Below are 26299 nucleotides of genomic sequence, written 5' to 3' on the forward strand. Positions count from 1 at the left end.
CCTCATCCCTTCTGCCAGAGAGTCCTGTATATAATAATTATATATAGTAATACTAGTTATTGTAATTATTACTATAAATCTGGTTGGAGTTTCTTCTAAAGTAGCAAAGAAAGCAGCTCTTAACAGTGTGGTATTGCTTGTTATCAGCCAGATTCAGGTGCTAGGTGAGAGCCAGGTGTTCCTTGTCCGTTCAGTAATAAAATGCATGCTGGGTTTTGTGAGCAGAGCTTGTCTCAGAGGTGATAAAGGAAAGGAAGGCCACCGGTCAGACTAACCTGGACCTGGAAATTTGGGGTGCCCATAAACCTTTGCTCATGAGCCTCCAACAGGGGTTCTCGATTAGGGCCAGTTTTTGTGCTAGAAGATATCTGACAGCTCCTGGAGACATGTATTGTCACAACAGAGAAAAATTGAGGGCCTGCTACTTGTTCTCAGGGGCACAGAGGCCAGGGATGCAACTAAAACATTCTTCAGTACACAGAGCAGGCACCCTCCCCAACCAAGATTGGTCCAGCCACAAATGTCAGTAGCACTTGGGCTGAGAATCCTTGACTTAGAATTTATCCCATTCTAAAACCTGCACTACTGGAGCATGGGGGCAAGGGGATGATCCATCTACTCAAAGGCCAGGCTACATCCCTAAAGATTCTAGTTTCATTGGCCTGGCTGGGGTGGAGCCCAGATAGGGTATTTCCATGAAGCTCCCCTAAGGTTTCTCTCCTGGGTGGACAGGATTGAGAACCATTCCCTGGAGAGTCTGGTGAGATGGAGGCCCAGGAAGAGCCTGACCACCCTCATTGTCTTGTGATCAGAAGGTTACAGAAGGGTTGTCGGCTCCATGAGGAGGCAGCAACGATGGAGAGAAGGCTCCCAGGCACCAGAGAGGATAAGATGGTAGTTCAAGGCAGAGTCTTTTGTGAGAACTGGGAAAAGACCAAGCCATCTAGATTAAAAAAATGGAAAACCTGTATGGATATTCCCAGGGCTCTTCGTCTAGCTAACAGACCAGACTGCTGAGGTGAGGAGAAAGCTGCCTTTCCACAATGAACATGGCCTCTATCATAGTACAGGGCTCGGTGACCCCAGAGGCGGCTGGATGTTAGCACCCTTGCCCCTTCCTCCAGGACCTTCGCTCAGAGCGCATGGCACAACTGAATGCAGCAGCCCTAGTTGGAATGTCTTAGTTACGATCTTCTGGCAGGAAAAGGGGCGAGGTCCCTGCCTTAGGTGTTTACAAAAAAAAAAAAGAGAGAGAGAGAGAGAGTGAGGGAGAGAAAGCCTCAAAGAAGAAACCAGATCCGTCCTGCAGGCAGCCGAGAAACCCTATCCTGACGCCAGCCTCCACGAGGGTGGAGGCTCCAGGCTGGTCGTGGTGTGCTAGGGGTGTGAACAATCCAGGAAATGGGGAACTCTGATTGCAAGAAACTACAACAGCTGGATTCCCAGGCTGTGGGTGAGACGGGGAACTTTCTGGGCCTTGTGCTCGCCCATCAGCCAACCTTGGAAAGAGTACCTCAAGCCTCATCCCAAACCGCAGTGCAGCCGGCACACACCCGGGCCAGCCCTTGATTCATTCCTTCGCTAAAGAGAAACCAAAAAGCCATAGCACGGACGTTGGCGCCGGCGCAACCACACACCTAAGTTCAAATCTCCACTCTATCCGTAACCGTGGACCCGAGCAGGTTTCTAAGCGGCGTTTCTTTTCGGAGAGGGTGAGCATAATAACAGCAAACTTGGGGCGTGATCAAGAGGGTCAAACCCGCGAACTTGGCCATAGTAACCTGCCGCGGTTGTCTCTTCTCTTTCCCTGCGACTCACCCAGCTCTCTGCATAGATGACATGGTGCTAGGGGCCCGGGATCTGGGAGGGGGTCGGGCAACCGGTGTGTGTATTTGGAGTGAAAGGGCGCAGACTGGGAAACCCAGAGATACTTTGGGATGGTTCGGTTTACTAGGGCACGCCCCTGGCGCGCTCCGGCACCCCAGAGAGGGGGCGGAGGTGTCAGCCCCGCTCCAGAAGAAGCGCTGGCACAAAAGGAGGGGGTGGGTCGGAGCCCCAGCCGCGCCAGCGCTCCGGGGAGGCGGAGGAAGGAGGGTTGGCCGGGGGCGGGAGACAGGCGAGAGGAGGAGTTTTTAAGTTCGGCCTCCGCCGGCCCGCGGCGCCGTCCCTCGGTCCGGTCTATCTCCTCCCGCCCCCGGGACGCGCGCCGCGCAGCTGAGCGGAGCGCAGCGCCGGCGCGCCATGGGGAGCCCCGCACTCCGGCCCGCGCTGCTGCTGCTGTTGCCACTGCTGCTAAGAGTCCCGCCGAGCCGCGGCTTCCCAGGTAATGCCAGGGGCGGGCCAGCCTCCCCAGCGGGATGCCGGGGACCACCCCCATCTCCGGCTTGGCCGGAGGGTGGTGCGAGGCGCCCTTTGTTTGCGCCGACTTCGTCTTTCGCCGCCCCGGGATTGGGGGATGCGGAGCGGGGCTAGCGTCCGGGCATCGGGAAGGGAGAACCGATTGTCAGGCGGCCGCCGGGAGTCGACGGACCCTCTGCGCCCGGAGTTCCAGGGGGTCAGTCAAACCCACGTAGGCGCCAGAGGCGACCAAGAGACATTTGGCCGCGGGCCACTTTCTCACCCCCAGGAGTTGCCTCTCCTGCGGTTGCTCGCGGCTGGGACCCAGGGGACTGACAGCTTGTCCTGGAAGGAGTACCTACCCCCTCCCACTCGAGGAGCCAGGCGACCCCCTGGGGCTGCAGGGCACTAGTCGCTGTAGAAGGACTCTGGTGGCCGGCGCAGGCGGGGCCTCTCCCGCATCCCCCAACCCCCCCTGCTGGGGATTCCGAGAAAGTCTGCACCACTGGGAGAGAGGTGCCAGCTGAGAGTGGTGACATGTGGCAAGCGCTTGGTTAGCACGCGGGCTCTGCTAGACAGGGGGTGGGGCTTCTGGTTTCTGGAAGGCGTGGTCTGTAGCATCTAAGGGGACCCAGGTGTTTATTAGGGCTCTCCTGGTGTTGACAAAACCTTCTTTGGAAATGCCCTTTTAAAAACTACCGTTGAGTCCCTCATCAGAGAGGCTTAAGTTAGCAAAGAGCTTCAGGGGAGCTGGGAAACATGGATGCACCCGTGTCGCCCTGGAGAGAAGAAATCGATGGGTGCGTTTTAATTTAGTGTTAATGGGAAAGTGGGTGATGTGGGCTATGGGGTCAGCAGATATCTGGCTTTACTTTCAATACTGTGGGCAGTTTAAATTTGGGTCTGAAAAGCGAACCTACAGAGTTGTGGGTGAAGCCTGGAGGGGGAGGGTTCCCAGATAGCATGCTGGGGAGATGTAGGGCTGGCTGCTAGACATTCCCTGCGCATCCACTAATGAGTGAATGAATCCAACGTGTGAAGTGATAATCAGGAACTTTTGTTTCCAGCTGACTCTTGTAACTTTTTCAGCTGTTGGGTAGGAACTGATTCAGGGCAAAGTGGAAAGGAGACTTTATCCTCTGTGCCTGGCAAGTGCCATTCCCCTGACCCCCAGGTGGATTCATTCCCCCACCCCCACCCCCCAAAGCGGGAATCAGGTTAATGTGAAACTAGAGGGGAGGGAGAAGCCCGCACTGGACAGGGAGCAGGGGGAGAAGTTGAGAAATTAGAGGTGGCTTTTTCTGCTGAATTGGGAGGCATCTCTAAGCCGCCTGTGCAACTGGTGGAGCCTTTCTTAGTTAGCCAAGGGGCCTCTTGTCTTTTTCCACCTGACCTTCCTCCCCTCTCTCACCCTGCCCTCCACTCTCCTTCCTTCTACTGCATAGCTTGCTGCCAGAGCCCAGCCACCCACAGAGTCATGGGTTTCCAGCTTGGACGCTCACTACTTTTGGGAACTGGCCCTGGTTGGCCCGGCTCCTCCCTCCAGCACCAGCCTGCAGGCTGCCCCCAACTTGGCACATCCCAATGGGATCTTTCAGGAAATGTGCTCTGCTGGGGCTGATGATTCCAAAGGAGCAGATTTCAGTCCAAGCCAGAGGTTTTGGAAGTCTGGGGAGGGGAGACTCTAAGCCTGTGGGTCCCAAGGCAAGTCATGTCAGCCATGTTCACCCTAAGTGCTGAGTGATAGATTTTGAAGATCATTTCAGAGGCAGTCTCTTAGCAAGTGGACAGTGTGTCTCAGGTAAGAGGCCTGGAATCAGGAATCTTTGAAAGAGGGAGATGGGTATTGAGAAGCCCCCATCAGCACTTCTCCCCCTATTGTATAACCATCTGAGATTTAATAGGGAAACTGTCAGAGAGAGAGAGAGAGAGAGAGAAAATCATTCCCAGTCCCACTCCTAGAAGGTCTCTGGAGTTCTTCCATCTTTGAATTTGATGCAGCTTTTCTGGCTCTCTGATTTTTATAGCCTACCAAGATGTGGTGTCTATAAAAACCCACATGAAGTATATGGAAAGTTCATAGCAAAGTTGTCTATGTTGGATTGTGTTTGTATGTCTGTAAGATAGGATTTCTTACTCTGTTCTTTGTTTTTGCTTTTATTGATGTGTAATTGACATATAACATTAGTTTTGGGTGTACAGTGTAGTGATTGATATTTGTACACACTGCACAATGGGGGCCACAGTAAGTCTAGTTACCATGCATCACTGTACATAGTTACAAAAAATTTTTTTCTTGTGATGAGAACTTTTAAGATATACTCTCAATACAGTATTATTAATGATAGTCATTCCCTGGTGACTCAGATGGTAAAGAATCGGCCAGAAATGCAGGAGACCCAGGTTCGATCCCTGGGTTGGGAAGATCCCCTGGAGGAGGGCATGGCTACCCACTCCAGTATTCTTGCCTGGAGAATCCCATGGACAGAGGAGCCTGGCGGGCTTCAGTCCATGGGGTCACAAAGACTGGGTGAGTACACACACATACCATGCTATACATCTCATCCCATGACTGATTTAAAGCTGAAAGTTTATACATTTTGATTGCCTTCACCCATTGCGTCTACTTCTCACTCCCCTTCCCCTCTGGCCACCACAATTCTGTTTTATTTATCTATGAGCTTAGATTTTGTTTCATTTTTTAGATGCCACATATATGTGTGATCATATGGTATTTGTCTTTCTCTGCCTGACTTACCTCACTTAGTAAAATGCCCTCAGGGTCCACCCATGTTGTCACAAATGGCAGCATTCCATTCTTTTTTTCTGGCTGGATAATGTTCCATTGTATGTATATACCACATCTTCTTGATCCATTCTGAGCCAGCAGGGAAGCCCTTTCTCTATATGTAAATTTATATGATTTAATTTTCATTGCAATAAACTTAGGGATGGGCTTCCCTGGTGGCTCAGATGGTAAAGAATCATTCCCACAGGAGATGCGGGGTTCAAACCCTGGGTTGGGAAGATCCCCTGGAGAAGGGAATGGCAACCCACTCCAGTATTCTTGCCTGGAGAATCCCATGGACAGAGGAGCCTGGTGGGCTACAGTCCATGGGGTCTAGAAAGAGTCGGACGCAACTTAGCAACTGAGCACAAATGGTAGTTGTATTTTTAGTTTTTCGAGGAACCTCCATGCTATTTTCCATAGTGGCTGCACCAATTTATTTTCTCACCAATAGCACATAAAGATGCCCTTTTCTCCACATCCTTGCCAACACTTGGTGTTTCTTGTCTTTTGGAGAATAGCCATTCTGACAAGTATCTCTTTGTAGTTTTGCTTTGCATTTCCATTTTATTCTGTTTGCAGTGAACTCTTGAAACCTCATTTACATCTGAGATTTTTGAGGTTCCGTGTACATCCTTTTGCAAGCAAGGCTGAAGATAGAGAACAAGTGCTGTGGCCACTAAGAAAGGCTCCGTGAACCTGACGCCTGGTGAAAACTGGTAAAGTGTGCGGTTTCACTGTTGTAGCCACGCGTTCTGGGAAACAAACTCACTCAGAAGGACAATGCAGATAGTGGAGTGCAGTTTATTACACCAGCGGGCCCAAGGCAGACTCTCCTCTTAGCCAGGGACCCCAACCAGTTTTTCTGAAAACCTTATATACCCTAAGTGTACATGCCCAAACCCACCTCCCCAAATTCCTGAAACTAGTCTGAACAAAGGAAAAGAAAGATACAATCAAAGTTAACCCATGATTCATATGCCTTAAGCCTAGGTAGTTAACAGTGGACAATTATCAATAGGCCTATGGTCATACCCCAATAAGCATAATAGTATTTATGATTCTATTCGGTTACACAGATAATTAAGGTGTTCTTTTAGGCAACAGAGAGTCTAGGTATGAGCCCTGGGGCTCTTCCATGCAGGGGGCCTGGTTTTCCAGTTGGTATGTCGTTTCTGTAGATACTGGGCATATAGCTCAAAGTCCATAGTCCGGCCCAAGATGGAGTCCTGCTTTCAAGATGGAGCCTGTTCTGTCTTTCCTCCTTCATCCCCGCCTCTTGATGCTCTTAACTCGTAGTATGAGCATCATTCATAGGGATATATTGCACCCTGACTCTCCAACCTCCAATTTGGGAGAACAACATCAACCTTTGGGTTACAGTGTTCATAATACATTGTGAAATAAAGGGTCCACAAAGCAGAACTATCAAGACAACGATAAAAATGGTAAATATAGTTTTCCACCAATCACCCTTCACTCAAGATAGGACCGAAGTCCAAAAAGGAAGATTATCATCAGACATAACTTTTACATGACCTTTCATGTCATCTAGGGTGGCTGATATATAGCCAGATAAATCAGGAATATATACACAATATTCAACTTTAATTATAGCACAGGTCCCTCTTTGTACTGAAACTATGGTTAGTCTCAAGATGATACCAGCAAGCCCTTGTAGCAACAGTTGATTGTAGAGCTTCATCTCTGTTTCTTCTTTAAGATGATCTTGATTTCACAGGGATCAGTGGGGTCCTTTTGTATACTCCGCTCAGCGTCCTCCAGGTCTGCATGGTATGCTCTCTTCACCCTCATATGGAGGATCCAGGGAGTGACACCTGCAACTTTAACTGCTGTAGGGGTAGTTAGAACAACAGGATATGGACCGTTCCAATGTGGGGCCAAGGAGTCATGTTTCCAGTCCTTGACCACACCTGATCCCCGGGCACAAATTCGTGAATCTGTTCCCCAAGGGGGAATGGCACCCTTCTTGTACAAACTTAGTTACCTGATTTATTACCTTACTCAGTTGTTCCATCTGCTGTGAAATCTCATCTCCCCTCACCTAAGGCAAATTTGTTGATACCTGTTTTATTATGGGAGGGGGCCTCCCATACACAATTTTGTATGGAGAAGAGCCATTGGACTGTGGGGTCATCCTGAGTCTGAGCAGAGCCGTCGAAAACAAGTCCACCCAGGAACAGTCAGTCTCTAAGACCCACTTGGAGAGTGTCTCTTTAAGTGTCTGGTTGGTTCCTTCCACCATCCCAGAACTCTGGGGCCTATATTTGTATGTAATTTCCACTTGATGTTTAAAGTTTTGCTTACTTGTTGTACTAAATCAGTTATGAAAGCTGGGCCATTGTCTGATCCAGTGCTGGCAGAAAATCCAAATCTGGGAACTATCTCCCTAAGCAGGCACCAGGCTACTTTTGATGCTCTTTCAGTCCGGGTGGGAAAAGCTTCTACCTATCCCGAGAACGTATATACCATGACCAGCAGGTAATGGTAGTGTTGGTGAGGTTTCATTTCAGTGAAGTCCACTTCCAGGTGTTCAAAGGGCAGCGTGCCTTTCACCTGAGTCCCTGGAGGTTTCTGTCTGTGCCGAGAGGCAGCATTGACCTGTGAGCAGGCAGTGCAGTTCTGAGATTTTGTCCTGCATAGGGAAGAGAAGTGGGGAACCAGAAAATATTTTCAAATTAGCTCTTCCAGTTTATCATGGGTCGCTTGGTGTGTTTGGCTTACCAGAGTGGGTGCCAGCTCCTCTGGTACCAATAATTTGCCACTTGGCAATTCCCACCATCCCTTTTCAGTCTTGATGGCCCCTTGGCTAGTTGGTTTTGGGCTTCAGTGTATTTTGGAGAGTCCAGTGTTAGCTCAGGCAGCTCCGCCAATACTCGAACTTTAATAGGGGCTTCACTTGTCACCCCCAAGCCCTCGGCTGCTTGTTTAGAGGTCTTCTCTGCCAGTCTGTTCCCTGAGCCTGGGGGGTATCCTCTTTTTGACGTCCTCAGCAACGTATGTCTGCAACCCTTTCTGGTTCCCAGGCAATATCTAATAGGGTCTTAATTTCTTCCTTATTTTTAATATCTTTTTCACTAGCTGTCAAAGGCCTCTCTCCTTATATAGAGCCCTGTAGTGTAGCAAAACCATACCTGGAGTCTGTGTAAATGTTTGTCTTCTTACCTTTTGACATCTGGAGGGCCTGGATTAGAGCATATAGTTCGGCCTGTTGAGCGGACCAATGTGATGGCAGAGAGCTAGCCTCAACGATGGTTTTTTTCCGTGACTACTGCATATCCCGACAGTTGTTGCCCTTGTTGCAACAGGCTGGTGCCATCGGTGTACAGGGCCAAATCTGGGTCCGGGATTGGCTGGTCTCTCAAGTCAGGTCTGCTGGCATATTTCCTTGCAATCATTTGAGGGCCCACCTCCTCCCACAGGAAGAAGAGTGGCCGGATTCAGGGCCTGACAAGGCTCAGTAGTAACATGGGGGTCTCACATAACAGTCCCTGGTATTGAGTAATCCGGGATGTTGACAGCCATTTATGGGGGTCTCCTCGCAGGAGAATGTTGACCTCATGTGGGACTTTTACAAACAAATCTTGGCCCAAAGTCAGCTTGGTTGCCTCCCAGACCAGTAAGGCAACTGCAGCAACTGCCCGTAAGCATCCCAGCCACCCAGTGGCAGCATTGTCCAGCTGATTAGAGATAAGTTACCGGTCTGTCCCATGTCCCCATAATCTGGGACAGCACACCCATAGCCACCTTGTCCTTTTCAGTCATGTAAAGAGTAAATGGCTAAGCAAGGTCTGGCAGGCCCAAGGTGGGTGCTGACATAATTGTACCAGGTTTGAGTTCTAGTACCAGTGGGACTTGTTTTGCAAACCTGGGGTGGGTTGTCTTCCGCCCAGACCTCAGGGAATTGTTGAGTTAACTTTCTCTCTCGACTGTTTAGCCTGTCTGGTTTCCCTTCCGGGAGATCGTGCAACCTCCATTCATCTTGAGGGGTTACTGAGAGGAAGAGTAAATAGGTGGTTGAGCCCACTCGAACAGTGGGTCTTTCGTGGGGGGTAAGGTCACTTGTGCCCCCAATTTAGACAGCAAGTCTCTTCCCAACAAAGGTACTGGGCATTCAGGGATGTATAAAAATTCATGAGTCACTTGGTGTCCCCCCCATCTGACATTTTCAGGGTAGGCTAGAGATACAAAGGCTGCATTTATCACCATCTGAGACCCAGCAGCCTCTGGCTGGGTCTATTGGCGTATAAAGTCTATAGGCCTCGCACAGTCTTTCACAGAACTCAGAGGGTGATTCGCTTTCCCTTTGAATCACTTTGGAGGGTTTTGTGATGCCCATAGCTTTTTGGGCCCCCCTCTTGAGACCTTGTAAGATAGTCACCCTATAGCTCTCCAGGTGGCCCCTCCCTTCCTCTGTGTTACAGTCCCAGCTGGGCCTCTCATCGGGGGTGGCTAGTTCTGCCCACCACTGTGGGTTTGCAGTACCTCAGGTGCCATTTCTCTTAACCACTTTCTGGCCTCAGTTAGGATCCTGTGTCTTTCCTCAGTGCTGAAAAGGGAGCCTAGTGGTTGGATTATGTCATCCTATGTAGGGCAGTGGGCTCAAAAAATAGTCTCCATTAGACTAATCATGGCTTTTAGCTCCCCTGAGTACGGTGGAGAATGTTTCTGCCAGTTTAATATATCTGTGGAGGAAAAGGGCTGGTATTAATAGGCTACAGGTGGCGGACGGTAGTGCCCCATGCGTCCTGAACTGGAAGCTGTTGTACCCTCTGAGGGGCATCTGTAGTGGGGTTTTTTCCCCCTGTTCCTTGGCGGAGTGCAGCCTCTGTCTAATTGCTGTGTTTTCTTCCCCCTTCCCATCAGTACTCACTGGGAGAGGTGGATACAATCTAGGAGGTCCAGCAGAGGTGGAATCCTGGGGGCATTGACCAGAGGTCTCCATCGCTGGGATTGGAGCCTGCCGAAATGGTGGCTCTATGAACTCCGGGAGAGCTGGTGGAAGAGCAGTGGCTGCTGCAGGAACTTCACCTGGCCCTGGATTGGGCGTTAAGGCGGCCTCCAGTCCTGGTGGAGCACTGGGAGGCAGGCGCGTCATTATCTAGTATGGGGGATGGGTCAGGTCATCCCCGTCCAAATCCTGTAGAATTTCCTTTTTTATCATCAGTCAATTTTTGTGCCATTAATATTTTTCCCTTTCCCTTCTGGATACAGAACCTTGTCCAAGTAGGAGGGTCTTGAGCTAACCCTAGCCATGAGTCAATATATGGATATTGATCTGGGTGTCCTGGCTCTCCTGTGACTACTGTATAGACTGCTTCCACTATTTTTAAGTTCATGGTGTCCTCTGGTGGCCATCCTACTCCCATAGGCCATTCGACCTCACAGAGTATGTGGAGGCGGTTAGGCTTCATCTTCACCCCATAGTCTCCTCCAAGTCCCTTCTTGAAATTTTTAATCATGCAGTCCAATACAGTTGCCTTAGATTCACTTCCCTCCATCTTGCTTACCTTCTCGGACCTTCTTCTACTTTTCCTTTTCATTCTGTCTACGAAGTTCTCAGTACCCTATGTACTTCTGATATTTCCACTCAATGACACTTAAATTGCCATTCTGCCTCCTTCCTAATTGGGGTGAGAAGAGCCTCACCCGCCAGATCCCAGAGGGAGAAGGGGGATCGGCGTGTCTTCACCTGCCGGTCAGCACAGCCGAACCAAAACACCATGTGATCCAAGACTGTTTCTCCCTTAACTTTTAAAGCCCATTCTGCCTTGGTGGGCTTGATCAGGTGCAGATGAAAATACAGATGGGTTAAATATCCCACGTCCCAGGCTGTCTCTAGAGAAGCCAATTCGTACTCACTTATGTATCCCCCTCCTTCTAGCCTGACAATTCCGAGGGGGTCAAGAATTTCATAGCAGATGGGACACCTCCTTGGGGAGGGCAGAGTACGAGCACACAAAAACCAAGTTTCTTCTAAAAATCCCTTGGCAATTGCTTGGTAATAATTTTCCCCAAGACGGCGTGGACACCACCTCGTAAATGACCTTCACAAATTTCCTTCCTAAGCCCTAACACGCTTGTCAACCTGTGTACCAAGCAACCATTGCCACCTGCCTATTCCAGGCTCCTGTGGGTCTGTGCCCCTTCTAATCCCTCCCAGGGCAGTGATCAGGCCCCCTCTTCCACCCTGCTGGGTGGGTTCCTCCTCACCTGAGTGCTCAGTTCCTCTGCTGCCATCCACTACCTGCTAATATGAAAGGTCCAGGCATTGAGAAGCAGAATCCTTCCAGAAGAGCGAGGTGCCTTCCCCCCTCTAGAAGATTCAAGCCGCGAGGCCTCAGAGTAGTCCCAAATGGGACTTGTCTCCTCAAAGTGAGGAGTGTCCCGGCTCACGCAACAAATGTTGTAGCCACGCGTTCCGGGAAACAAACTCACTCAGAAGGACAATGCAGATAGTGGAGTGCAGTTTATTACACTGGCGGGCCCAAGGCAGAGTCTCCTCTTAGCCAAGGACCCTGACCAGTTTTTCTGAAAACCTTATATACCCTAAGTGTACATGCCCAAACCCACCTCCCCAAATTCCTTGAAACTAGTCTGAACAAAGGAAAAGAAAGATACAATCAAAGTTAACCCATGATTCATATGCCTTAAGCCTAGGTAGTTAACAGTGGACAATTATCAATAGGCCTGTGGTCATACCCCAATAAGCATAATAGTATTTATGATTCTATTCTGTTACACAGATAATTAAGGTGTTCTTTTAGGCAACAGAGAGTCTAGGTACGAGCCCCGGGGCTCTTCCATCCAGGGGGCCTGGTTTTCCAGTTGGTATGTCATTTCCATAGATACTGGGCATATAGCTCAAAGTCCACAGTCCAGCCCAAGATGGAGTCCTGCTTTCAAGATGGAGCCTGTTCTGTCTGTTTCTTCCTCATCACCAGCCAGGAAAACCAAGTGAGGATGGCTGAAACCAAACCAGACCTCACCAGCCAGAGCAGTCTTTTAAAATGCTACATTTGGAGATAAGTATTAGGAGCTGAACACCTGGCTCAGGATATACAATTAAAGTCTCATTGGGAGCGGGTTAGGCTAGAAATTTCTATTTGGGTTTAAAACATGTAATCAGCTGATAGAATTCCTCTGTATTCAAAAGGAGAATACTAGTGAGAAATGGCATATTTTCTGCCCTAACAGTAAACATGGATGTCACAGCCATGAATGATTGCAGCCCTCCAATGTGAGCCGGTGAGCCCTGAGGAAACTCAGGAAAGAAAAGAATTCCTGCCATCTTGACTGTAGCCATTCCCTACAGTGAACCCTGAGGAAACCCAGGATGTAAAAACACAGGATACTGGCCCCAAACAGCTGAGGTGCATATCAAAGGAATGATTTCAGTGAGCCCAGACTTGCATCTTCCCATAGATAGAAAAGCACTGAATTTCTAACTTGGGTTATCTAATTTTCTTTAATTAATGATAATCTTTTGATGTTCAGACTACCTGCCCTTTGGTGTTTTTAATATTTATTTTCATTTATTTATATGCCCTGTGAGAACTCTTAGTTGCAGCATGCAGGATCATAGTTCCCTTACCAGGGATGGAACCTGAGCCACCTGCTCAGTTTGGGAGCACAGAATCTTAGCCACTGGACCACCTGGGAAGTCCCTATCTGCTCTTTGTTGCAAAACTTCTACATAACCTGGCTCCTCCCCTCACCTCCTCAGGGCAGTTCTCTTAGGGTTACTGGAGATGCTGTCTCCCGGCTTGAAGTCCTAAAAATTCCCACCAAATAAAACATAACTCTCAGGTTGTGAATATTTTTTAAGTCGACACTGGGACAAGTAGGACCTTTTCATCTGGCATTTTCTTATTGATAACACTTTGAGTACAGTATCCTGCTGCTGCTGCTGTTTAGTCGCTAAGTCATGTCTGACCCTTGCATCTCCATGAACTGTAGCCCACCAGGCTCCTCTGTCCATAGAATTCTCCAGGCAAGGATGCTGGAGTGGGTTGCCATTTCCTTCTCCAGGGGGATCTTCCCAATCCAGGGATCAAACCCATGTCTCCTGCATTGTAGGTGGATTCTTTACCACTGAACCACTGGGGAAGCCCATGTCCAATTCTTGCGGCCCCGTGGCTTTTCCATCCATGGAGTTCTCCAGGCAAGAATACTGGAATGGTTTGCCATTCCTTTCTCCAGATCCTGCTATTATTGCTACTCATTTCCTAGATTTGTGAACTGAAAGAGACACCAGAACCCATCACTAAAGCACCGTCTTCAAACCTTCCTAACACAGAGATTGAAATATTGCCCTTCTCTTTTCAGTAATTTCTAGAACATTCTCACTTTTAGTCTCTCATATGACAACTCATCCTACTTTCTTTGGCCAGATACTGCTCTTTTAAATACAATTTTACTTCATTTTTATTTTACTTCTAATTTTTAAATTTGAAGTAACTATCACTTGTTTTGATCACATTGCTCTCTCACTCAAAAAGCTAAAGCAGCTGCTCCCTGTCTTCTTAAATTAGCTAGAAAGTTCTCTGCTGTTGATAGGGGACTCTACAGTTTGCCTGCAGCTGAATTTTCCAGTCCTTCTCTCCTGGCTTCCTAAAATTCAGCCAAAGTTGACTCGATGCTTTTATAGACCTGGAGTCCCATGTTCCCTCTTCTTGTTGGTTATTACTTCCTGCACCTGGAATGCTTCCTTCAAGCCTCCATTTGTTGAAATTCTGCCCATCGTCCAGCAACACTCCCACTTGGATGAAACTTTTCCTTGATCCTTTGATAAGGAAGCTCCTACCTTCCTGTAAACACCCACAGCATTTCCTATGTCTTGTGGCATTTATCATACGTGCCATACATTACAATGAGCTATGCATTCCTTTACACTTTTCCTAGATTCTGAGGCTGTGAAAGCAGGACACTGCTCTGTGTTAGCCCACTATATTTCCCATGGAGCCTAGCCAGGACCTTAGAAGCCAACAGGATATTTGTGCTTATTGAGTTAATGCGTGCATGCATGCTAAGTCGCTTCAGTAGTGTCCGACTCTGTACAACCCCATGGACTGTAGCATGCCAGGCTCCTCTGTCCATGGGATTCTCCAGGCAAGAATGCTGGAGTGTGTTACCATGCCCTCCTCCAGAGGATCTTCCCAAGCCAGGGATCGGACCTGTGTCTCTTACGTCTCTTGCACTGGCAGACAGGTTCTTTGCCACCTGATAGTTTTCCTGCAATTCGGGTGATGAACTACTGGTCAGAGGAGCTAAGAGAAATGTGTGGGCAAACAGTACATGTGCCACTGCTAACCTCCATACATAGAGATGATGCCTTGCTGGCTGTAGAGGTTGGCTTTTTTAAATCCATGAACACCCTCCATTTGAGCAATAACCTTCTCTGTTGGGAGTTATAAGACGAGACACTTACTGCAGCCACAGGCTGGAATTTGCATTTATTATTTTTCTTGGCCACTTTGCAACAGTCCCTTCCAAAGTGGTTGAATGGTTTCCTTAGTCAACGCAAATGTGTGTGCTGCATCAATTCCCCTTTCAGAGAATGCAGCTCAAATGAGTAATTGAAAGTGAAGATTGAAGTGAGTTTCAAGAGCAGAAGGTTGACTTGCCAGGTTGTACCGTAGTCTGAAATTGTAGCAGCCAAGTTATGATCAATACCCAGGTTAAAGATTCATTTCAAAAACAGCAGTGTGAAGAATCACCTCACTGGAGTTCCAGTTCATAGAGACCTTCTCAAGCCAGCCCCCTCAGTTCTTTTTTTCATTTTTTTTTATTTTTATTGCCGTATAGTTGATTTTCCATGTTGTGTTAGCCGTCAGTTCTTGACTGTGTCATTTCTTGACTGTCAGCTTTTATGGGCCATTGTTTATGGGGTCTTTTAAGCCTGGCTCTTTCTCTTGGATGTTTGAATTCTGCCTTCTTCTCATGGAACCTGTGCTTTACTCAGAGACTTTGTTTTTAAAGTGGACATAGAAGGATGCAATGCTAGAATACCAGGATGGAGAAGATGGGGAATACCTTCTCACCATAACACAGTAGCTCTCTGTCTTATGGTGAAATAGATAGCAAGTTAGCTAAGGTGGTAATTATTAGAACACAGATGGGAGCCATGTAGGAACCCTGGACCTGGGGATTAAAGAATGATGTTGAGTGATGCTGATACCAATAGTGTTGACCCTACAGGCCCAAGGAAGCTTAACATAGGATGTCTCTGGGCTTCCTTCTCTAACAACATTTTGAAATTGGAAACAAAAGTCTATGTGAGTGATCTTTTTCTGGGGAGAAGGCCCTATTCTAAATCAAAGCCACAACTTACTAGATAGCTTTGTGAATGCTATATAAGTATGTGCACTTAATGGGCACAAAAGTCAACAGAGAAAGTAAGATGAAATTGCCAGAGTAGGGAAACTTTGAACCAATGATCGGGTAGCCTCTTGGGTTATAACCAGCAGTACAATTTCCCATTCTCCTCATTTAAAAATTGACACTAAACAAAACACTCATAATCCTAGGTTGTAATTACCTTCAGGCCTGGGCTGGCAACTTACCATATCCCTCACTTAACACAGTATCTGGGACTTGGGGCAGAATCTTTTCATGGCTGTTTGTGGGTTGATTGAACAATTGAGGTAATTGTGACAGGGAATCAACACATTCTATTTCAAATATCCTTGCAGGATTTAAGCAAAATTTCCAAGCTGCTAATCCCCAATGAAAAAGAAATTCGAGATAGCAGAGGCAATTTGCAGGACTGAACCAAAGATCCATTTGGACAGGCAACATGTAGGGGCATAGTTAATTGCTGAGGCTCTTGCATGTCAAATCACCTTAGGACACTAGGAGACTTAGAAACACCAGGGAATTTGCAGGGAGGGAGCAGGGTTTTTCAGATAAAAGATTTAAGGATAAAGCTTGTTGGAGATGATAATTGGTTGCACCTGGGTCTTATGGGCTCACAGCGCACTCTGACCTCAGAAACTTCTGGAGCTGTCATTCCTGAGGTGAGTGATTCACGGCCCCGTAATCCTTAGCTCATACTTCATTCCTCTTGATGCATTGTTCTCAAGAAGATGATAAATGGGTTTGGACATAGTGCCCTGGATTATCCCAAAGGTTTGGGGTTGTGAATTGAGTGTATTGGTTTTAAAACTTTTTTTTTTTTTTTAATGAGTAATAGTCGGACGGATCCAAACAGAATTTGGGTGTGGACTTTCAGCCTTGGCATTGAAAGATCCTTGCCCTGTTGCTTCTGCCCTGCTCTGACAGTGACCTGTTCGGTGACAGGGCCCCGCTGTTTCCTCTGTTATCACTCACTGGCTCTTGGCAGCGTCCTCCCAGCTATGTCGGATGAGCCTCTCTGTCTCTTCTGTAGCCAGGGCAGCCCAGGACCCTCTTCTGGAGGCCTCTGGCCTGCTGCTGGCTGTGTGGGTGGCTGGGCTAATGACCCTGCCAGCTCCAGGGATTCAAGAATGTTCAAAACCACTGGTTAAATGAGGGCCACGGGGCGAGTGAGAATTGAGCCGAGCATTGGCAGGCCCCTGGTGGAGTGGTGAGGAACTGGTGGCCTGGCCACATCCCTCATCTTCTGAGACTCTGCCTCCAGGGTGGCCGCTCTGTAGAGGGACTCTGACAGACTTGTTGCCACTGACTCAGCATTTGTCAGACAAACGCTCCAGTTCCTTTAAATATCCAGTGTTGAAATCCTGTCTCCACTTCGAGTCTAACTCAACTTTCCAAAGTAGGAGAATCAATCTCTCCAGGAACTACTCATGGACCGGATGCCCCCAGCCACATGAGCAGGCCTTGGAGTCTTGTTCATTCTGTGTCATCGTGGCCGACCAGGGAACCTGGTCCTTGGTGGGGGTGGGGCGTTGTCTCAGTGGGACTGACCTGCTGGTGGGTATCTCGATCTCTAGAGGCTCAGGAGTTTCTCACCCACATCTAGGCTCCCCACACGGGCCACTTGATTCATGTGGCACCTCAGCCTGAGAGGGCGCCTGCGACAGAACTCCCCATGTCTTAGTGATGATCCTCTAAGGTTCAGCAAGGGGAAGGAGTTTGGAGTCACACGGGGAGTGAGAAGCAGGGCTGGCCTTAGAACTCAATCTAGTGACTCCAGGATTCCCTTTCCTCCATGCTGCTGCTGCTAAGTCGCTTCAGTCGTGTCTGACTCTGTGCGACCCCATAGACGGCAGCCCACCAGGCTCCTCTGTCCATGGGATTTTCCAGGCAAGAGTACTGGAGTGGGGTGCCATTGCCTTCTCCGTTTCCTCCATGGGCAGGAACTAAATTCAGTTTTTGAATGGCCGCCACATGTTAGGCGCTGGCCCAGCACCAGGGATTAGCAGGCAGGGATCAGTGGTGCCCCGGGCACTCCCAGAGCCCTACCTTCATGTATTTCTGTGTGGTTGTTTGTATCAACACTTGGCTGCAATCTGAGACTCTCACACCCAAGGCTGCTTGGGTGTTCCTCAAGGGTTCTGAGAAGTTGCTGCCCTAAAGCTGGTCCTTGCCCATGCTTGTCGAGGTCCCGAAGGCTCCCTCTCTCTGCCACTTGCCTTGAGCTCACCAACTGACAGGTCATGATATTTTGTAACAGCTTTCTTGTGATGTAATTCACATACCACATCATTTACCCGTGTAAACCAATCCAGTGATTTGTATTCAAAGTTGTGTATCCATCACAATTTTAGAACGTTTTCATTACTCCTAAAAGAAACCCCACACCCCTTAACCATCACTTCCTACCCTCCTCCCCACAGCTCTAGGCAACCACTGAAGTATTTTATGTCTCTATATTTTTCTCTTGTCAACATTCTATACAAATGGAATCACACAATATTTATCCTTTTGTATCTGGCTTCTTTGGCTTAGCATAATGTTTTTCAAACCTCATCCATTTTGGAGCAGGTATCAGCTCTTGACTCCTGTTTATGGCTAAATTATATTCCATTGTATGGATAGACCACATTTTATCCATTCATCAATTGATAGAAATTTGAGCTCTTTCTACTTTTTGATTATTATGAGTAATACTGCAGTGAATATTCATGTACAGACATGTGTGTTCATTTCTCTTAAGTAGATCCCTAGGAGTGGAATGGCAGGGTCATACGGTAACTCATTTAACCATTTGAGGACCTGCCAGACTGTTTTTCCCAAGGTGACTGTACCCTTTTACACACCCATCAGCAGTGTGTAATGGTCCTGATTTCTCTGCATTTTCACCAACTCTTGAGATTATATGTCTTTTTGGTTGAGTGATATCATTATAGCTCAGTTCATGAATAGTATCCACTCAAGGGTTGAGTGACAAAGCAGTGTCTGAGCTGTCAACTGGCAGCATCTTGTCAAGGGTCACCTAAGGGTGCTTGCCATTCTCTCACTGCTGGCTGCAGGGCATTGTATAGTCCAATTCCTTTGGGCAGCTTAGAAAAAGATGCCCTGTCTAGGCACAAGTGGACACAGAGCTTGATCAGGAGATAGATTTTGTGCTAAGTAGGAAAAGGATAGAGGCAGGCCCAGGACTCAAGACTTAAAGAATGGAGGGTGGGAATTTCCTGGCCGTCCAGTAGTTAAGATTCCGGGCTTTCATTGCCAAGGGTGCAGGTTGGATTGCTGGTTAGGGAACTAAGATCCCACAAACCATGTGGTGCAGCCAAAAAGTAAATAAATGAAATAAATCTCATACAAAAATAAAGAATGGAGGGCAGCATGGTTTGAGAACCCACCTGGTCTTTTGTCAGGTGTGGACGTGGGTGCTGTGATGTAGACAACTTCCTGAATGCCCATATATGCAGCAGTCCTGCGTGTCAGTAGCTCAGCTCCAGGTGGGACAAAGCTGTGGGCCCTATGTACTTTGACAACTTGCATCTATTAAAAAGGCAAACTCACAGAGAAAGCGAGTCAGACACTCAGGCCCCACCTGAGACCTATTAAATCATGTGCATTTCAACAAGAGCCCTCTGAGGATTCTTCTACACAGTGAAGTTTGAGGAGGCCGGGTCTGCTGGATGAGTTCAGTCCTTAACCAGGACCGGGTGGCAGGTCTGTTTCTAAGGGCTGCATGATAACCCTCTTCCCCTTCTCTCCTGGGCTTGGCCTTCCTCATGGCCTCCTCTAACTTCTTTTCCTAAGTCCCCGACATTCCTGAGATAAGCATGTGTAGCCTTTCCTTGTCTGCTCCCACTTCTAACTTCAAAACAAACCCAAACCTTCGGGCGGGGGGAGGGGGCGCCCCTCAACTGCCTCTCCTTTGAAGTCCTCCTCCATGGAGCACAGCCCCCATCTGGCCTGATTGCCAGCCATGGCAGAGCACATATTGGGTGATGGCTAACCGGGTGTTTACCTGTCTTTGCCCTGCAGCTCAGCTGAAGCTTAGAAATAACTTCAGCTCGTGAAGAAAGGCCGGCTGCATGAGTCTAATAGGACGGCTCTGCCTCTCTGGCAAGACCTTGTCCTGGGATTGAGAATTTCTGCAGCAGATCCACTCTTAAAGATGCGGGGGCTCCACATCTTCATGCCAGAGATGGATGGCGCTGGGCTTCGGTAGCAGGCAGCCCCTTGGAGGATGGGTGAGATTGACACCAGTGGGGAAGACAGGAGAGCACATCCCACCCCTCACATGGAGCCTCCCCAAAGCCCCCAAGCTGGGCAAGTCAGGGAGACTGAACTGTGAGCAGCACTAAAAGGGTTTCAGGGCTCTGAGTTGGTAAGTGGTTCCCAGCCCAGCAGTGGTGTTTGGACAGGCTAGGTTGGTATGACTGGGGGCAGTCTGATGAAATGAGATTTCCCTGACCCCCTACCTCTGTGGGTTCTGCTCTGTCAGATTCACAGTGGGGACCTAGGGCAGGCATCTGCAAACTCTTAGATTGGCCAAAAAGTTCATTCAGGGTGTTCTGTAACAATGTGTGACCATCCCGAATGAACTTTTTGGCCAACCCAATAAATCTGGGCAGGCCAAACAGCACGTCCCACCCCAATCCGCCTCCCCTGGTTTTGTAGCACCAGGGAGCTAAGAATGGTGGTTATATTTTCAAGTGATTGAAAAAAATCAGGAGGAGAAGACTAGTTTGTAACACCTGACATTTATATGAAATTCAGCTATCAGTCTATCAGTGTCACTGGGACCCGGCCACACTCATTTGTTTGGGTGTTGTCTGTGGCTACTTGGTGATAAGTGGCAGGGTGGAGTAGCTGTGACAGAGGCCATATGGCCCACAAAGCTGTAAGTAGTATTCTCTGGCTCTTTACAGCAAAACTTTGTCAACCCCTCAACTAGGGTCTTGGTACTCAGAATCTACCTTGAGACCTGCCTGGCCTGGAGCTCTATAGATGCCTAGCAATCACAGCTATGAAGTCAGAGCCTCCCTGTAAAAAGACCCCTCAGTGTTAGGGGCTTCTGCTCCTTTACCACGAGGCTCAGTTCAGGACTCATCTTGGTCTTAGTTAGGGGATCTTCTAAGCCATGTAGGCTAGCATGCTGTAACTAACCCTGTACACACTTAAAAAAAATATTTGTTTATTTTTTTGCTGTGTTGGGTCTTCATTGCTGTTGCGCAGGCTTTCTCTAGTTGCGATCGGGGGCTATTGTCTCGTTTTGGTACACGGGCTTCTCATTGCAGTGACTTCTCTTGTGGAGCGCGGGCTTCGTAGTTGTGGCGCACAGGCTTCGTTGCCTGGCAGCATGGGAGATCTTCCCAGAGCAGGTATGGAACCCATGTCCCCTGCACTGGCAGGCAGATTCTTAACCACTGGACCACCAGGGAAGCCCACCCTGTTTTACACATTTATCTGATGAATAACGGCTCTCTCACTCTCTCTGTTGGAGGCTTAGTAACCTCCTGTTGGTCTCTAGAAACTAGGACCCTGTTGTATTCTCCATCAGTTCTTAAGGCCTGGTATCCTGATCCAAGGCTGGAGGCAGACTGGCCTTGGCTGCCTCCTGACAGACTTCCTGGATTCTGTGAGCATTTCTGAACCATGGGCTTGGGGCTCTCCAGACCGCCTGCCCTGCCAGGATCCTGCCTCAGGGTGTGGCCCAAAGCCCTTCACTCACTGCCAAGGCCTTGACTTGGGCATCTGTCTTTTTTGGTGGCTCTTCCCTTTCTGCTGGTCAGGACCATCCCTAGTAGAAATTTTCCCAAAGTGGCTTCCTCGAAGCACTGCTTTCCAGAGAGATCCATACATACTGTCTGGGTAGCAGAGTGCATTTTAAACGAGTTCTGTAGGTTTCTTTAGTGGGTTTTCCTGGTGGTGATTCAGTGGTGAAAAATTTGCCTCCCAAGCAGGAGACTTGGGTTTGATCCCTGGGTCAGGTAGATCCCCTGGAGAAGGAAATGGCAACCCACTCCAGTATTCTTGCCTGGAAAATCTCACAGACAGAGGAGCCTGGCGGGCTACAGTCCATGGGGTCACAGAGTTGGACACAACTTAGCAACTAAAGAACAACAACAACAAAGGTTTCTTTACTGCTGGACAGCTCAGGGTCATGATATGCTAATGTAATTGCTCCCCTATGGGAGAGAACAAACAGTGAGGACCACCAAATCTCAAGTTGTGTTCCCCAGACCACCAGTAGCAGCAGCACCTGCGAACTTACTAGACGCCTGAATTCTCACGCCCCATCCCAGAACTGTTGAATCAGAAGCTGGATATGGGTGAAGGTGGGCCCAGCAACCATGTTGTAACAACCCTCCAGGTGCTTCTGATGCTCACTCAAGTGTGAGAACCACTTGTGTGGGCATTTCCAAGTTGTTTTCTCACAGCATCTCAATAGACCACATGCTAAGTCGCTTCAGTCGTGTCCGACTCTGTGCGACCCCATAGATGGCAGCCCACCAGGCTCTGCCATCCCTGGGATTCTCCAGGCAAGAACACTGGAGTGGGTTGCCATTCCTTCTCCAATGCATGAAAGTGAGAAGTGAAAGTGAAGTCGCTCAGTCGTGTCCGACTCTTAGTGACCCCGTGGACTGTAGCCCACCAGGCTCCTCCGCCCATGGGATTTTCCAGGCAAGAGTACTGGAGTGGGTTGCCAGTGCCTTCTCCGTCTCAATAGAATAGTGTTTCTATTTGTTGTTTTTCAAGGAAACTGCATTTTGGGTTTCAGGACAGGACCTTTGGGAAGATGGCATTGAATTGCCTGAAGCATTTACTGGTGGCAGTGACCACTGCAGGCTCAAGGGGAAAAGGAAAAACACCTTTGGGTAACACCATCAGCCTCACATCTGGCATGCTAGGCGGCTGTGTGCATACTTGAGAAGTTTCCTCCAGCTGAAGGCCACCAGTGTTTAGTTTTTGCAAATGTGTTCTTTGAAATGTTTTGTGTGTGAAAATGTGAAGAAAGCTGGGAACAGCCTTTGGGATACATCTCTCTCCTCCTCTAAACATTGTCTCCTTTCAGAATATTCTTCTTTCTTCTTCTGCAGAATTTCCTCATGCAAATCCCAAACCAGCCAGTCAGGTCCAAGTGGCTTTTGCTGGTGCCCTTGTCCACAGTGAGTGGCCCTCTTTCTGTCCATGAAAAGCCTCAGGAAGCTTTCAGCTCTGAAGAGATGGTGTGTCCGCTGACAATGCCTCTTAGCCCAGGGCAGCTGTGCATTCCTTCTCAAGGCTCAGCTCTCCCCTTCTTGTTCTAGAACTTTCTCCTTTGCTGTAAGGGTCAGTGGTGTCACAGCCTTGGTCCCTCACGTGAACACTTTTCATTCTTTGCCGTCAGAGAGTTTATAAATGTTGTCACTTAGTTTGAAAATTGCAGCAACAGTGAGGCTTGAGGGTGAAGTGAGAGGAATCCCCGAGTCCTCTTGCCCAAGTCTCAGCTGTGTCTTTGTTTAAAATGAGGAGAGGCCTCAGGACCTCATGAGCTGATGTGGATGGGTGGGTTCTTGATGTGGATTTACCTTCTGAACAGAATTGTGAATCACCTCATTTGCCTGGAGACAGAGGCGATTTGATGGCCGCCTGAGGTGAATCTGGAGCAAGGGAGAACTTGAATCCACCTCAGAGTCTCCCTCAGTCACTACCTTTATCTGGAACCTTCTGCTGATAGGGCTTGCTGCAGCCTCCCTCCTTTCTTGGATTTTCTCTGTGTCTCCATTGACCTCAGTGGAGAACAGTTGAGCCTTTGGAAGACCATAGGCTGTTGCTGTTGTTCCGCTGTCTGGTTTTACTTTATAGGCCAGACCTTTTTTGGTTCTGTCTGTGTTGAGTGCCAACAGCCAGCCTCCAGGGCTTCAGGAATGCCCTTGGTGGGAACTGGAGCTGGCATTTGTGGAGGGCCTCTGCTTTGTGCCGATCTCTTCAGAGTTAGGTACCTGTCTTTTTCCTGTCTTGCCTTTTTCCCAGCTTTAGGAAATGGGCCAAAAAGTAGACAATAGAAGGAGACTTAACTGGAAAAAAAATATTTTTCCCTCGGATGAGAGTAATGCCTTCATTTATAAAGTTATCCTTTTAACTTTCTTTTTGTTAGCTGTGAGAATATGGTCACAATTAAAATTGCACAAGCCACATGCTGTCTTAATTGTCTCTGCTAATTCAAGGCAGAGTGCCTGGGGACCCCGGATATCATCAACTCTCCTAAAGTTGTCCTTTGGGGGTCTTGTACAAAAGAGTTTGAATGGAGGATGGAGCTTTCTCTCAGATGAAGAGCTGTAGAAGCAAGGCCATCTCTTAGGTCTTGTGCCTGGCAGGAGTCACAGTCTGTATACAGATTTGATACTTTTTTCTTACCAGCTCCTCATGTTACCACTATTATTCTTTTTTCTCTGCTGAAATAAAGTTGAAGAGCAGCCTTAATGGCGAAAGAAATGACATAAAGCTGAGGTTTGGGTGTAAGAGAGGGAAGAAGGGTCCTTAGTAGGATGGAGCCACAGTTGCCCAGCAAGCAGTCCATTTATTGCATTTCCTCCCTTCCCTCTCTTTCCCAGTCCGTCATTACGATTATGCCTTCTGGGAGGCCTCCCAAACGAACCACCTGCACCTTACCTTAGAGTCTTCTGGGGACATTTACATGAACAATGGCTCAGCTGGAACTTAACCCGAGATTCAGAGTTCTTTCTACTGGTGAACTGATTCCTGCCAAATAGAGCTGTCTAGCTTAGAAAGTGAACTGTAATTCACACTTTTAGGAGGAAGCTTGAGGAGTGTTTCAGCTAGCTATTGCTGTGTAAGATACTCTCCTAAAACTTACTGGCACTACATCTGGGATGGCTGGGATGGCAGGGCCTCTCTCTCTACCTCTTTACAGTCTCCTGTTCTCTATATTCTTTCTCTTTCCTCCATGTTGTCTTTCTCCCCAGCAAAGTAAGTGTACTTTTGAACATGTAGATGGTTTCCCAGGGGATGAAAGCCAAAGCTGCCAGGGCCCTGAAGGTCTGGACATATCGCTTCTGTCACATTCTATCCATCAGAGCAAATTGCAAAGCAAGCATACTTTCAGGGTGGTGGTGGTAGTAGATGGACTCCACCTCTTAAGACAGCAACAGTGGTATACATGTGCAGGGTGGGAGGAATTGTTGCTGGCCAACTTTGCAAGCAATCCCCTGTAGGGCTGGTCTGGAAGAGCATATTGGAAATGTGAGCTTAATTTCCCAGGATGTTTGCTGGGTGCATTCTGATTAAATGCTGGACCCCAGGTTAGCTATATAAATGTGTTAGACTGTTTAGCTACAGAAGGTGGCAGGCCCAGATTCACTGAAATCCATAGAAATGAATAAATCAGTAGTCCTGGGAAAATCCAAGGTTTTCCCCAATGCTGACTGGTACTAGAATCATTTCTGTTTATTCCCTAGTACTTCTCTCTCTTACTTTCATCAAAGGCAGATTTTATTACAGAAAAGGTAACTCAAAATAAATCATAAATATAAAAGCTGTGTGTGTGTGTTCACTCAGTTGTGTCTGACTCTTTGCGACCCCATGGACTGTAGCCTGTCAGGCTCCTTTGTCCCTGGGATTTCTCAGGCAAGAATACTGGAGTGGGTGGCCATTCCCTTCTCCAGGGGATCTTCATGACCCAGGGATCAAACCCGAATCTCCTGTGTCTCATGCATTGACAAGCAGATTCTTTGCCACTGAGCCATTTGGGAAGGCCACATATAAAACCTACAATTGTAAAACTTCATGATGATAATATGAGAGGAAATCTTTGTGAGCTTCAGTTATACAAGGCTTTCTTAGTTATGATACCAAAAGCATAATCTATAAAATTGAAAAAAAAAGCATTTCATCCAGATTTTAAACTTCTGTTCTTTGAAAGACACAGTTAAGAGAATGAAAAGACAAGCCACAGACTGGAGAACATACTTGCAAAAGATGTAGCTGATAAAGAATTTTTATCCAGAATATATAAAGAGTTCTCTAAATTCAATAAGATAACAAGTAACCCAATTTAAAGAGTGGGCAAAATATTTTAACAGACACTTCAACAAAGAAAATATGTGAAAAGATGCTTAACATCTTTATCCACCTACTAGCTGGATGAACTTGACCAGCATGGTTTTTGCTTGCATCTGCCAGCTGTGAACAATGCTACCTGCTCTCCTACGGAAGTAATCTGTGATGTACTGTGCATATATAAGTTATGGTTATAACTCCCAAAAAACAGCTTGCTCACACTCTCTTCCTTGTAGAGGGCTGACTAGCCATTTTCTCTCTCTCCCTTACTGGACTTTATGTGACAGACACCCACAAATTGCTGGCCATGACTGTTAGGTAACCACTAGCCACTAGCAATTTGAGACAGGTCATTTACTGTAAGTCAAGTGGACGTGGGTGTCTCCCACCATGCCTTTCCAAGCCAGCCTGGTTTTTAGGTCTCCCTAAAAAATCTCTCAATGCCTACTTTTTCTGCCCTCAAGTGTCCTTATGTCCTTTCATTTCAAGGAACTTGCATCATTTGTGCCCGATAACAAAGGGCTTTAGTTGTTCCTTGGTATTATCAATACCTAAGAGATTTGCTTTGACCTTAAGTTTTTCTTTGAATTCATTTGTAATCTGAAATGGATTATTTTATATTTTCATGTTATTTTTTTTCTCCATGACCTAATGTTAAATGCTGAATGCTTAATAAGGACACTTATTACATGAGGAGCAAGTGACAGAATATTTTTTTCATCTAGTTTCTAAATTTGGATAAAGAAG

At 47.7% G+C, this 26299-nt stretch overlaps 1 protein-coding gene across 7 annotated transcripts in view; it reads left to right on the forward strand.

Annotated features, from left to right (window-relative positions):
* The first annotated feature begins 2132 nt into the window (after positions 1 to 2132).
* The window catches only part of SRPX (sushi repeat containing protein X-linked), a 142468-nt gene continuing 118301 nt past the window's right edge, over positions 2133 to 26299 (forward strand). For 3 of the 7 annotated variants that reach the window (XM_055563146.1, XM_055563147.1, XM_055563149.1), the window contains exon 1: positions 2133 to 2323. In XM_055563146.1, coding sequence (XP_055419121.1) covers positions 2242 to 2323 — 82 coding nt within the window. In that variant the 5' untranslated portion in view covers positions 2133 to 2241. Of the gene's footprint in view, positions 2324 to 19680; positions 19712 to 26299 lie in introns of those variants that run through there. The other 4 variants (XM_055563148.1, XM_055563143.1, XM_055563144.1 and 1 more) reach the window with 4 other exon arrangements.

This window comes from Bubalus kerabau, chromosome X, assembly GCF_029407905.1.
Source record: "Bubalus kerabau isolate K-KA32 ecotype Philippines breed swamp buffalo chromosome X, PCC_UOA_SB_1v2, whole genome shotgun sequence".
NCBI classification, from domain to species: domain Eukaryota; kingdom Metazoa; phylum Chordata; class Mammalia; order Artiodactyla; family Bovidae; genus Bubalus; species Bubalus kerabau.